Source organism: Pelecanus crispus, chromosome 6 (genome assembly GCF_030463565.1).
Source record: "Pelecanus crispus isolate bPelCri1 chromosome 6, bPelCri1.pri, whole genome shotgun sequence".
NCBI lineage: Eukaryota > Metazoa > Chordata > Aves > Pelecaniformes > Pelecanidae > Pelecanus > Pelecanus crispus.
The window spans coordinates 6194482-6207448 of NC_134648.1; the positions used below are offsets into that span (position 1 = coordinate 6194482).

General features: G+C 40.6%; 1 protein-coding gene across 1 annotated transcript in view; it reads left to right on the forward strand.

Annotated features, from left to right (window-relative positions):
* Window positions 1-12967, forward strand: part of ANO5 (anoctamin 5) — a 60362-nt gene that overhangs the window by 26866 nt on the left and 20529 nt on the right. Inside the window, exons 4-8 of the mRNA XM_075711915.1 lie at window positions 305-349; window positions 1526-1639; window positions 8983-9051; window positions 10207-10491; window positions 10848-10961. Coding sequence (XP_075568030.1) covers window positions 305-349; window positions 1526-1639; window positions 8983-9051; window positions 10207-10491; window positions 10848-10961 — 627 coding nt within the window. The remainder of the gene's footprint in view (window positions 1-304; window positions 350-1525; window positions 1640-8982; window positions 9052-10206; window positions 10492-10847; window positions 10962-12967) is intronic.

The window sequence follows — 12967 nt, forward strand, 5'->3', positions numbered from 1 at the left end:
TCTTTTTTTAACTCTGCTTAAGCAGCCAAATGGTGGCAGTTAGCATTATAGGAGTCATTATTTTAAAACACCCGCGTTTATTATCAAAATGGATGCCAGCATGTCTTTGCCTTTCATAAAGTCATTATAGTTGTAATGTTTGTGGGTGCTTGTGTTTTTCTAGTAGTTGGAGCCTTTTCCTGGCTTTTTTGAGGACATAGATTTCTTGGTAACTGCAGCTGGGAGGGGGGTGTGTGCTCGAAGCAGTTGGTTTGGGTCTTGGAGAGGAACAGTGGGCTTGCTAACTACTTGTTGGTTATTCCAGCGGAGTGGAAGGAGATACAATCTGTTCCTGAAGCGACGTCTCAGGGTAAAACAGTGATGAATGATATTGCAAGTGGCTTGAATGGCTGCAGTAATAACATGCTTCACTGTATGATGCCTTTTGTTAACTGGGAGCAAGGTTCACAGTTACAAATATTCTGTGTTTTCTTGGAGAACTTTTTCACATGCACCCTTGCATGGTTTAAGAGGGAGAAGACAGAGACACAACCCTCTGAATTACTCTTTTTTGTTCCTACTCTAGTAAAATGAAAACCCAATTTGGTCCTATATAAATAACACTTCTGCTGATGGGTGTGGTTAAAAAAAACAACACCAACCTTGCATAGCATGGAGTTAAATTTAGAGCAGAGTATTAGCTTCTATGGAGAGCACTTTGCTGTATGAACCTCTAGTCTTGTAAACAATTTGGTAGAGCTGAATACTGATATGATAATAAATAACTTCCCTAAGGGACTAAGGTAACAGTCTTTATTTGCTTAACATTAATTCCTGTAGCCCAATTGGTGAAAAAGATGAATGTTGTTATTACAACATCCTGGCATGATGATAAATGAAAATATGACCTTTAAAAGATCAACTAGAATGCTAATTATCCGTTGCATTGATAGATTTTATTAGATCTCCCCTCCCTCCCCCCCCCACAAAGTAACTACTCAATTTTGAAGTATAACCCCTGTATTGTTTGTGTGCTGGTTTTGTACATGGCCATTGCTGGAACATATTTCTCTGTGGTGGTTGGTTTAGTGAATCTTATTATGTAGAAGAAAATGCATGGAATCTGCTTTTTGCTACCTGCTTCGAGTCAATGAACTGTGCCCTAGCTGGCTTTTGTGTAGAGTGGCATTCTGACTAACTGCAGAAAAAAAATCATGCTGTAAAATTAACACTTGTCTTGATCATTCATGACACATTGTAACTGTGAAAGAATAAATGGTAGCATTGTTCACGGGTATTGCTACACTAATATATATGTATTCTTGATATACCAGTTATTTACATGTAGTGTTTGTGGGTATAAGCAGTTAATTTTGAAATTATTTTAACTGGATATAGCCAGTGTTAAAACTTGCGTAAGTATATCTTCAGCTATGAAGAAACTGAAGAATTGAGGCAATTTGGGGAAACTTCTTTGTCTTCTGTTATATTTTAGAGCAACAGCAATACTTGGGGTTTTTTAATCATATGCCTATGTCTTCCACAGATTGATAAAAGACATCAAAGCAAAGATTCTATTTTCTTCAGGGATGGTGTCAGGAGAATTGATTTTGTCCTCTCCTATGTGGATGATCTTAATAAGGAATGGGAAAAAAAGTTGGTAAGTTTGTCTTTTGGAGGTCCTCTTAATTCTTATCTGTCGTAACCTGAATATCAGTTACTAAGCCTTTCAAATCACTACACTCAGCTGGAATTGGACTTAGCTAAAAATTCAGTAGCTGTGTAAAAAGCCATTCCATGTACTGAAATTTCGGTGTAATTTACTGTTGTGCATTAGGACCCAATTTCATTAGGTTTTGGGGCTTTATTTACTGAATTGGTCACTCTCCATTACTTAGGCTGGTCAATATATTATACAGTCAATGCCAACTAATCCACATTATTTTGCTTTCTTCATTTAACAGTAACAATAACTTTTTTCCCCTCATCCTTTGACTTCAGTTAGAGCAGAAATGGATTCTTAGATCCAAGAATCCATGCAATTTTCCTTTTAAGACTTTTAAGACTTTTTTTTTTATACTCTGAGCAAAAGAAACACAAAGTTCCTCTTTGAGCTCTTCCCTGTGCTTGACTTATTCTCTGCACATGTATATTCATTCTTCAGAATATTTGAAGTGGCTTTGATAAGAGACCTCCTATGTAACAGAGCATGAAGTACAGGCTTTCTCTAAAATGCCGGTCAGTGATCATTCCTGAACTTCACAGCAAGACCCGGTTGCCTGAATAGTTGCAGTAGGTCAGATGGAATCAGTAAATGACATGTACCTGTTCCTTGCTCACACTGACACTTGAGGTCTAACTTGACTAATATGTAAATTCAAGCTTTTTAAAAAATCCGGTACTGTGAGATGCAGTCAAGATGAACAGTAAATTCTACATAAGCGTAATGTTTAAAAAATAATAATTGCAGGGATTTTAATTTATTTTTTTTTCTCTTTAATCACTGTGTTTTTTCTGAGCCAGGAAAAGTTCATTTACAAACTAGTCTTTCCAATATATATCTCCAAAGTTTTTTCTTTAAAAAAACCCAAAACAAACAAAACAAAAAAACCACAAAAAGACCCCCCCAAAAAAAACCCAAAAGGACTTCATTCTGATGTAATCACATTATTCTGAAAGATAAGGCTTTCTGAAGAAAACTAATTATATGGAGGCTTATGACAAAATCATGATCAAAACTAAAGGTCTGTGAACATTTCTCATCTATATCTTGTCGTATTGAAGTGTTTAATAATTAAAAATTCTAGTTTCCTTTGAACAAAAACTGCACAACTGGGCTGTTCAAGAAAAAATTGCTTACTGCTTACATTCCTTTATTAAGAAATCCTGTTTTCATTAAGGGCTTATGCTGCCTATGCGTAGATATGATCCAGTGTAGGACACAGCTCCTGCATTATATTCTTGTTACCTTAAAAAAAAAACCAAACAAAAAAAGGCAAGAATCTCTCTCATCATCTCTGATGCTTTTCCCAGCTTAAGCGTCTCACAGTCCGCTTTCCTCAGCTAGCCACATTCAGGAGATTTGCTTGGGAGACCAGGGTTTTATTATAGCTATGGTACCATAGGTTTATATAAAGGCATACTTTTTCAAACCCACACTGACTCTTTGTCAGGCTGTAATCTTAGCTAGATTCCTCCTTCTCTACCGTAAAGCAAAATGCATTTAAAAAAGAAGGAAGAGGAGACCAATCAGTGTAGAGAGAAGAAAAAGATAGCCATGCAAAATATGTGAAAGCAACTCTTAAAATAAACTTTTCCATTAGTCATACTCAAATAACATGAGGGAAGAAATGGAGACTATTTAGGTAACATTTCAAGTGGGAAGGAAAACGAGCCAGATGCCCAGTCTAGGCACTCGTTCATATTGTGTGCAGCAGTTTCCTTCATTGCTTCATGGGTCACTAGGGTGTAGCGGGAATCTGTGCCAGAGCAGAGGCCGCGTACATGGGTGTCATTACTGACTGAAGGATTCACATAGGAAAGAACCCAAGAGTTAGTAGCCACTATTGTAGTTCTTCTTTGAGGTAAAAAAGCACTTAGTTAGGAAGAAACATCTCTGTCTTGCAAAAGGTTAGAACATCCACATCAAGTTTCGTGAGATTTAATTCTGTATATGTCTGTTACTTGCAAAAGAGTTCATGGCACCATGGAAGAAGGCATTTGGTCTGTGGCCCTGTAGGTTAGCTCTGTGGTCACAGAACAGACAGGCATGAAGATATCAGTGTTTTTACACAGTTCCTGGGGAATCTGTTAAGAAAATGAAGTTTGCCCTGTATTTATGTCCATCATGGACCTTTAGACAATGAATATGCCTGTAAATTAATGCAGACTTCTTAGCATAGAAGTACTGTGCTGTTGTCTACGTGGGAACAACATTTAAATATTGATGCACTGCAGCCCTTGGAATTTCTCTGATGTACTGTACTTGTTATTGTACAGTTGTCACCGGAAAGCAATGTGAATTTCTTTTACTGTAGTAAAATGATACAGCAAAATAGAACAGCTAAGAATAGAAATGCTTCTAGAAGAGAATAACAGTTGTGACAAAGCGTTTTGTTTCCTTGTCTCAAGGAAACAGCTTTATTCTGCATTTCTAAGAAAGGGATGAATAACTTCTTTGTGCATTTCAGCATAGCCCTGATACAGATGTAAGAGACGGTCTATTCATCTTCTCCCTTAGCTTCATGCAGAACAACAAATGCATTAACTTCTTTGATGTTCCCCGAAACTTTCCAGCTTAAACTCTGTCTGTAAGCTACATGAATAAATCTTAGCAACAAAGTATCTCGAAACAAAAATTAAGATTACACTTTTGTGAGACAATACTTTATATTTTTCCTCAAAGCCTCTAGCAGGTAAGTGGAAATATTTTATCCACATATGAAATGCACATGAACATGGAAAAATAAATATAACTTCTAAAAATATCTAACAAATTACTTATGTATGACCAGGACATGATCTTTATTGTCCATAAGTGTATTTCTTCACAAGAAACTCCAGAGCATTAGGACTCTGGGGTCTGTGCAAAGTAACTTGTTCTTATGGTTACTGGAAGCAAAGTGCCCTGGTCCTCAGTGGGCATGGAGATACTGAAAAATTTTATCTAGTCCTTTCCCACTTTTCATCGTCTCAGATAGAAACTTCTGCTTTCTTACAGGCACCACAGATAGGCCAAAGTTCGGGAGCCAGGGGCAGCAAAAAATCAAATGCTTGTTGGTCCTGCTGCACCCTGTTAGGCTGCCAGCTGTGAGAGGCCGCGTCCCCAACTCTGCAGGAGCAGCTGAACGCTGGGCTTGATCCACGCTGGGCACCTCTCCGTGCTGCTTCACAGCAGCCTGGCTGGGACTTGCAGAAGTGTGGTGGGTTGGCCCTGGCTGGTGCCAAGTGCCCACCAAAGCCGCTCTATCACTCCCCTCCTCAACTGGACAGGGGAGAGAAAATACAATGAAAAAGCTCGTGGGTTGAGATAAGGTCAGGGAGAGATCACTCAGCAATTACCATCATGGGCAAAACACACTCGACTTGGGGAAAATCAGTTTAATTTATTGCCAATCAAATCAGAGTAAGGTAGTGAGAAATAAACCCAAATCTCGAAACACCTTCCCCCCATCCCTCCCTTCTTCCCGGGCTCAACTTCACTCCCGATTTTCTCCCCCTGCTCCCCCGAGCAGCGCAGGGGGACGGGGCATGGGGGTCGGGGTCAGCTCATCCCACGCTGTCTCTGCCGCTCCTTCCTCCTCAGGGCAGGACTCCTCACCCTCTGCCCCTGCTCCAGCGTGGGGTCCCTCCCACGGCAGACAGTCCTCCAGGCACTGCTCCAGCGTGGCTCCTTCCCACGGGCTGCAGCTCTTCCCCAACTGCTCCAGCGTGGGTCCCCTCCACGGGGTGCAGCCCTTCAGGAGCAGCCTGCTCCAGCGTGGGTCCCCCGCGGGGTCACAGCTCCTGCCAGCAAACCTGCTCCAGCCTGGGCTCCTCTCTCCCCACGGCTCCACAGGCCCTGCCAGGAGCCTGCTCCAGCGCGGGCTTCCCCCGGGCTCCCAGCCTCCTTGGGGCACATCCCCCTGCTCCGGCGTGGGCTCCTCCCCGGGGGCAGGGGGATCTCTGCTCCCCCGGGGGCCTGCATGGCTGCAGGGGCACAGCTGCCTCAGCAGGGGCTGCACCAGGGGCTGCAGGGGAATCTCTGCTCCGTGCCTGGAGCCCCTCCTGCCCTCCTCCTGCACGGACCTGGGCGGCTGCAGAGCCCTTCCTCTCGCATCTTCTCACTCCTCTCTCCGGCTGCACTTTGGGGCCCTGCTTGTTTCTGTTTCCCCTTCTTCAATCTGCTAGCCCAGAGGCGCTGCCACGGTCGCTGCTGGGCTCGGCCTTGGCCAGCGCCGGGTCCATCTTGGAGCCGGCTGGCACTGGCTCTGTGGGACACGGGGGAAGCTGCCAGCAGCTCCTCACAGAAGCCACCCCTGTAGCCCCCTTGCTACCGAAACCCTGCCATACAAACCCAATATATTCTACCCCTTGCCTCTGTGAATCACGTATTTAAGAATTATCATTAAAATCCACATACGTCACACAGTCTTCACAAACTTCACTCACATCAACAAAAAAAACCCCAAAAGAAACAAAACAAATTCCTCATGATCATTCCATTCTCCAACGTTGTTCAGCCCATGTTTTGCCCATTGCCTCTCCCAATTACTATTGTTATCTGGAATTGCTCAAGCCCCATGTTGGGCACCAAAAAAGACTGTGGTGGGTTGACTGTGGCTGGATGCCAAGTGCCCACCAAAGCTGCTCTATCACTCCCCTTTCTCAGCTGGACGGGGAGAGAAAATGTAATGAAATTCTACTGTTTATTGATTGCTGTTACTAGCAGTAACAGCATTGTTACCAAGAAACAGGTTTATAACAGCTGTCTGTCTTCCTTAGGTAACTAATCATGCAGTGTTGCATCTGCCTTGGGCACATTAGTACCGCTGGACTTTGGATCTTGCTTTGTTAATCGTATTGGGATGGTTCATTACAGCCAAGCATACGCTGGGTGGTAATGTAACTCTGTACAAGTATGTGGGATATCCACAGCGGTGTTTGGAGAGGTGAATGCTCTACTGGCCTCTCTCCTATATAGGCCACAGTGGTCTCAGAAAATGTGGTTTCAGTCTTTTACAGACGCTTTGGAGAGGCTTAAGAACTGTACCTCAATAAATGTGAGGAAGGGCGTTAGCCCACTGTTACTGGTCTTCACTAGTGTGATTACTTACGTTGCTTCCCTCTGTGACTGCAGAATGGCATCTGTAGCGGAGTCACAAATATATGCACCAGGTCTAGCTTTTTAGGTGTGGGACGGTAAGCTTAAAATTCTTACAAGTACATGTTAAAACAGCACTGGTCCAAGGGTACATTTTGTCTGTTTTAAGACTTTGACGGTGACATGAAGAAATCCAGTATTTGGCAAGAAAAGGGGGAGCATTGTATTTTTTGCAGCAGATTGATTTCCTTTTAAAGATCGTTGTTTCAAGTGGCTGGAAAGTACAGTACATTCACATGGGTTTCAGAGAAGGTGGCTTGTGGGAAGAGAACAAGGTGGTAAAAAGAGCATAATTTCTATTAGAGCACTGCAATTTATCACACTAAGTGTACAGTAAGGAAAGATCAGTAAGATGGGGCCAGACCCTTTGGCTCTGTTATTAAGCTGCACAGCTGGCGGAGGAGCTGGCTGGTGTCGCTGGCAGAGAACCCGCCGAGCTGACTCGCTTGGCTCTCTTCCAGTGTTTGCTGGGGAAAGAATGCACGCCAGCCTGCTTGCTTTGGAGAAAATGTAATCCAGAATAGCACGTAGCTTTGGATACCACCAGGCTTGCATGCCAGCTTTTATATAGCACTTTCAAATGTAATCATAAATCACCTTTTAGTTGTATTGTATTTAGTTGTATTAGATCAGCAGGTCAGCAAATGAGTTCTCAGGCGTGTTTATACAGGTGCATGTAGGCAGGTGTGTGGGATAGCTGAGTTAAAAAATAATGCATGGAATTGCATTTGCCCGCAGCATGTGCTAGAACTCGGGAATTACCATATTTACAAGTTTATCTAGGCCACTGTCTAATTTAATAGCTAATAATATTTGGCAAAATCAGATGTGACAGGTAAAATTGCAAGGCCACTAACACAGGAAAGTATATCAATATGTCTTAACATAGATTTGAGGGCCATTAAAGCTGTTCTTCAGTCTGTATTGATTTATCTGAGTAGTTTATGCAAACTGAAATGCAAATAGGGCAGCCTGCTCCTCACAGACATGCAGGAAAAGGAAATTAGCTGAAAATTATGGTGGTTTGGGTTTTATAAGTGTTTGAAAAATATCATTTAACACCTTTCAATAGAGAAAACTTCACACAGCATTGCAGATTTTAGCTAGAAATAAATTGGTAGTCTAACTAGTGCGTTCTAAAGGGGCTAGGGCTCGATATTTAGATTAACTTGTAGTTATTCTGGCAGTTCTTCAGCAAATTTTATGTAGTTAAAAGGAAATTAATTCAGTCTCCCAATAGGAGCAAAAATTCTATAGAGAAGGAGGGGAAGAAAATGTTCTTGCCTAAAGATACCACCTAGGAATTACTTGGCAAAATAGAGAGGTCAAGAAGAGCCTCAAACTCAAGAGGTCGCGCAGCCATCGTGCACTGCCACAGGCAGGCTTATACTCTCCCCTTAATTGGTTTGGTGGTGGACTTGGCAGTGTTAGGTTAATGGTTGGACTGGATGATCTTACGGGTCTTTTCCAACCTAAACGATTCTATGATTCTATGATTTATCTCTGCATCAAGTTCACCCTGACTTTATGCAAGCTGAGCATATGTAAGCTTACGTGTGATGATTTGTTAGTCTTGTCTAGTTTTACAGTTACGTTGTTTGTGGAGCATACCGTTTGAATTGTGTGCAATCAGTACTTGAACATCCGTGTCAGGTATGATTGTTAAACTGGTAAACAGATGTTACTATAAGCGATCAGTCTTCCAGATGCTTCCAGAATTTTTCTTCTCATCTGGTTTTAACATTCTCTTAGAAATACAGCTAAACTCGAATGATAACACACCACACACATCACCCTCCCAAAGAGTCAGAAATGCTCAAGACACATGACTTCATTTACTTCTCTGGTTAACAAGATTGGACAGTTTATGAGCCTATTCCTAACTCACAAATAGGTTTCCTGTTGCTAGTCAATGCAATTCCCGATGGGTTGCCGTCACTAGGCTGGCCATCCCTCAGGAGTGGCCTGGTATGCATCAGCTGTTTTTTGTCTGTTGGTCTGCTTTCTTTTACAAAGGTCACATAGCATTAAGGGCTTGTCATCAGGGCAGTTAGGAGGAGTGAAACTCAGTGAAGTCATCAGTAAGTGATCAGTTAATTGCTAACTTCATCAGTTAATAAAGTGTGTTTATTTCTCTTCAGGAAAGAAGAAAAGAATTTGAGAGCAATCTGCAAAAGGCTGGTTTGGAACTAGAAACGGAAGATAAGAAGGTAAAAAAAAAAAAATTAGAACCCAAGAAATAGACCTGCAAATTACTGATTAATGTATGCCGCTTTGTTTCTTTGAGACAAATTATAAATTTTTCTAGCAGATTGCAGTGGAGTACGACTAATTTAAGTGAGATAAGCTTAATGTGTGTATTTGAGTTATTTTTCCAAATATGTTCGTAAGAATTGTGGAAAGTAGTTTTAGTTCAGGAGGAAGTGATGGCTTTTGGTTTCATAACAAAAAGAAAGCAGTTCCAAAATAGCTGTGACTTCATTTAAACCCACATAAATGAGAAGTATGTTCACAGCTAGATTTAATTCCACCGAACAACTACTAACATGTTTGGAAGTCAGTGAATAGATTAGTGTATGCCCACTGGATGTTGTCATTACAATGAGGAAGGACTCCGGTGTAACAACTTGAGGATGTTTGATTAGTGTTACTGTTTTGTTTAATAACTTGAGAACATGGGATGCCGACTTCTTCAGTCCACCTGCTCTTTTTTTCTGCCAGAGATTGAGTGGGGCAAAATATCTCTTGATGAAGTTTAGGCTCTGTAACATCCATAGATGGGGATTCATTGAGGAACATGTTAAAAATACCTTCTGATTGCCACTTTCTCCTGTGTCTGCAGAGGAACACTAAAAGAACATATACTGTGGGGTGAGGCCTGTGATAAGATTAATCCTTATAACAGCTGTGAGGCTGTGACAGATCTGAGCTCTGGTTGGTAACTCCTTTTTGCAAGGAGTCTTGTATACTCTACTCCACTGTATGAAAAGTGCCCCCTCTGGGAAAGAGAACAGCTTTACAGTCCCACACGGTGGTCTGCAGGATGCACAGCAAACCCTTGCATTTCCAATGCACTCAGAGTGTAATAAGAGTTTTCAGACCTCAGTGTACAAGGTTAAGGTAGCTTGGAAAGCCTTTGTGAGCTTTTAGTAGTGCAAAGATTATCTTTATGAACAAGCAACCACTCGGATAAGCTTTTCAAGTTAAAAAAAAAAATTACCCTTATTCCCCCCTCTTTTTTCTTTTTTTTTTTTAAGCTTTCAAAAATATGTAAAAGGCAATAAATTTTGTATATCAACTATTCTCATAAATCGTGCAATAAAACACAGCTTAGTCTGATGTCTGATTTAACTTTCCTGGGGCAGGAATCTGAAGATGGCAAGATTTTTTTTGTGAAGATCCATGCCCCATGGGAGGTTCTGGTCACGTATGCAGAAGTGCTGAACATTAAAGTTCCCATCAAGGAAAATGACATTCCCTCAACAGTGGAGACCCCCCTGGACTGTATGCTTGCACCATTCAGGCTTCCCGAGAAGGTGATGCACCCTGAACCAGATTATTTCACAGCCCCGTTCAGCAAGGAGAAGCAGGAGCTGTACCTCATTAATGATGAAAGCACTTTCTTCTCACCATCCATGAGAAACAGAATAGTACGTATGTGAATCTGTCTACTTTTTTTTACATGTAGATTTACACGGTCCCATAGGAATATTCATGTAAGGAAGGAGTAGATAAGCTGTGATATCTGTGGGTAAATATAAGGAAACCTAGATGCCTGTGCATCTTTCTTACAAATCTGGAATAGTATTTGTTGGCATGGATCTTCTAGATGTCTACAAGGCAAGCATGCCCTCAGTGGTCTCATACAGGGTAGAGCCTTCTGAAGAAACGCTTTTTGCTTTTGCGTATTATTCCTGCAGATTATACACAGTGCGCAACCATTAAAGGTTTCTGTTAAATGGCCTTAAAGCAGGAAAGGTCTGAAATGCTTGTGTCTGAATCTCAGGTTAATTATATTCTTACACGTTGCCCGTATGGAACAGAAGAAGGGAAGAAAAAATTTGGGATTAAGAGACTGCTAAATAATGGCACCTATTCAGCTGCATATCCTCTTCACGATGTAAGTATTTTAGCTTTCTGCTCCCTTGACCGTTTCCCAGTGTTTGTACTCTTTTACCTACTGTGACATTTGCTGTCTTCAGCAGAAATGAAAATGCACTCGAACCCTTCCATTTGTCCCAGTAATTGATTCTGGTTTATAATACACAAGACATATCTGCCAGCCCTACTATTTGGCTTTTATGTGCTGAAATGTTTCTTCCTATGCGTGCATACAGGAGCCGAGTTTCTAGGATATACTTCTGGGTCAGTCACATAATGTACAAGAGACTTACTCCGTAGTACATTCTTGTAATGTTCATGGTACAGATTGTGCAGTAGTACAGCAGAAAGATTATAGCAAGGAATGAATACCTACTGTAGATGCATACGTTCAGCAGTGTGTGTGTGTGTGTGTGTATAAGGTATGTACATACATATACTGCAGTTATATAAATACTCTTGGGATCATACCATGTTGGGACTGAAGTCGGATGAGCTGCATGAGCCGTACAGTTCAGTGTGGGGCAGTCACTTGTCCATCTCCTGGTGAGCTTTGGTGAGCAACTGCAAGTACTGGAAGTATGGTCAGGATGGTAGATACTGGTGTTTAGTTTTGCTGCAGAATGAATTTTTAATACAACATACATGGATTTAGTCCTGAAATCCCTTGGAGAAAACAGGAGAGAGATGGGTTACCATATTTTATGGATTTTTTTAAATTTCTTTTTTTTTTTTCTTCTGAATGTTGTGTTTAATTAGTTGCTTAAATCTCAAATAACTATTAAAAACAAGGAGAGAATTTAAGATTTGTCACAATGCTTTAGTAAACTTAAATTGCTTATTTATATCTGTAAATTCTACCATAAGATATATTTAAATACTTTATATAGATTTATTTTTTTAAATGTTTTAAAATATTTTTTTTTCCCTTAGAAAATGAAAAGAAATGGATAAATGGACATTCTTTAGGTTTTCAGGAGGAAGGTTTAGCTGATCAGACTGGGGCGTACTTTATACTGTTGGGACTACCAAAAACGCAGATAATTAAAAGCAGTTGTACAAGAATCTCTTCTATACAAGTACAGCCAACCTTTTAAATGCTAAGAAATTGTATGAAAAAATTCCAAAATCATGAGACAGACCCACAAATCATTGTCTAAAAAATAACTATTTAACCTTATAAAATATTTTAAAAATGCAAATTTTAGGTTGTTTAAACGTCTTGATTTCTGTTTAGAAACCAATTTTCATACTTTTCTTTGTGATTGAGAGACATTCAGAAAGAAAGGAAAACCAGGATCACAAACTGAATATTTGGCATAGCCAAGTGTTTTTAAAGGCAGAGTTCTACAACACAAAATAAAATTGCAAGAGCTGTCAGAAACTGCAGTTATTTTGTGCTGTTTAATTTCTAGGAAATGGATGAAGTTCCAAAATTTTCTTAGTATTTGACAGGTAGATAGATGATAGTGATGAACACCATTGAAGTTAATTAGTGCCAGAATTTCAATTTGCGTATCCTTGCATTACAGCTTGAGAAACCGCAGCACGGAGTACATTATAGTGCTATGGCTGGAGGCAGGAAACAACTTTAATTTATATCCTCTGGTTTACATCTCTTGGTGAAATGCTTTTGGCTGTGCAATTTACAGTGAGAGCCTGGTTCAGAAGTACAGAGAACAGGATTTAAATTTGCATTATTTTTAATGAAGCAGGAGTAAAATGGAGTTTTTCTACTTCAGGGAAGCTTGAACTTCTGCAATTGCATATGCTACACCAGTGTAAAGGAACAAAAAATTCACTGCAGTCACCTACCAGTGCAAATGAGTACGTTGTACCAGCACAGCACCAGTGTAAAGTAACACGATGTGGTTACAGTACAGGTTGACTTAATGTCTAAGATTGATAAATGTTTTCTGAAAACGTGTATTATCTTAAAACATATATAAAAAGGGCTCTACTTAAATAAAGTGGTGGAGTGCTAAGTTTGAATTTCAAGTTAGTTTAATTGGCATAATCTTAAGA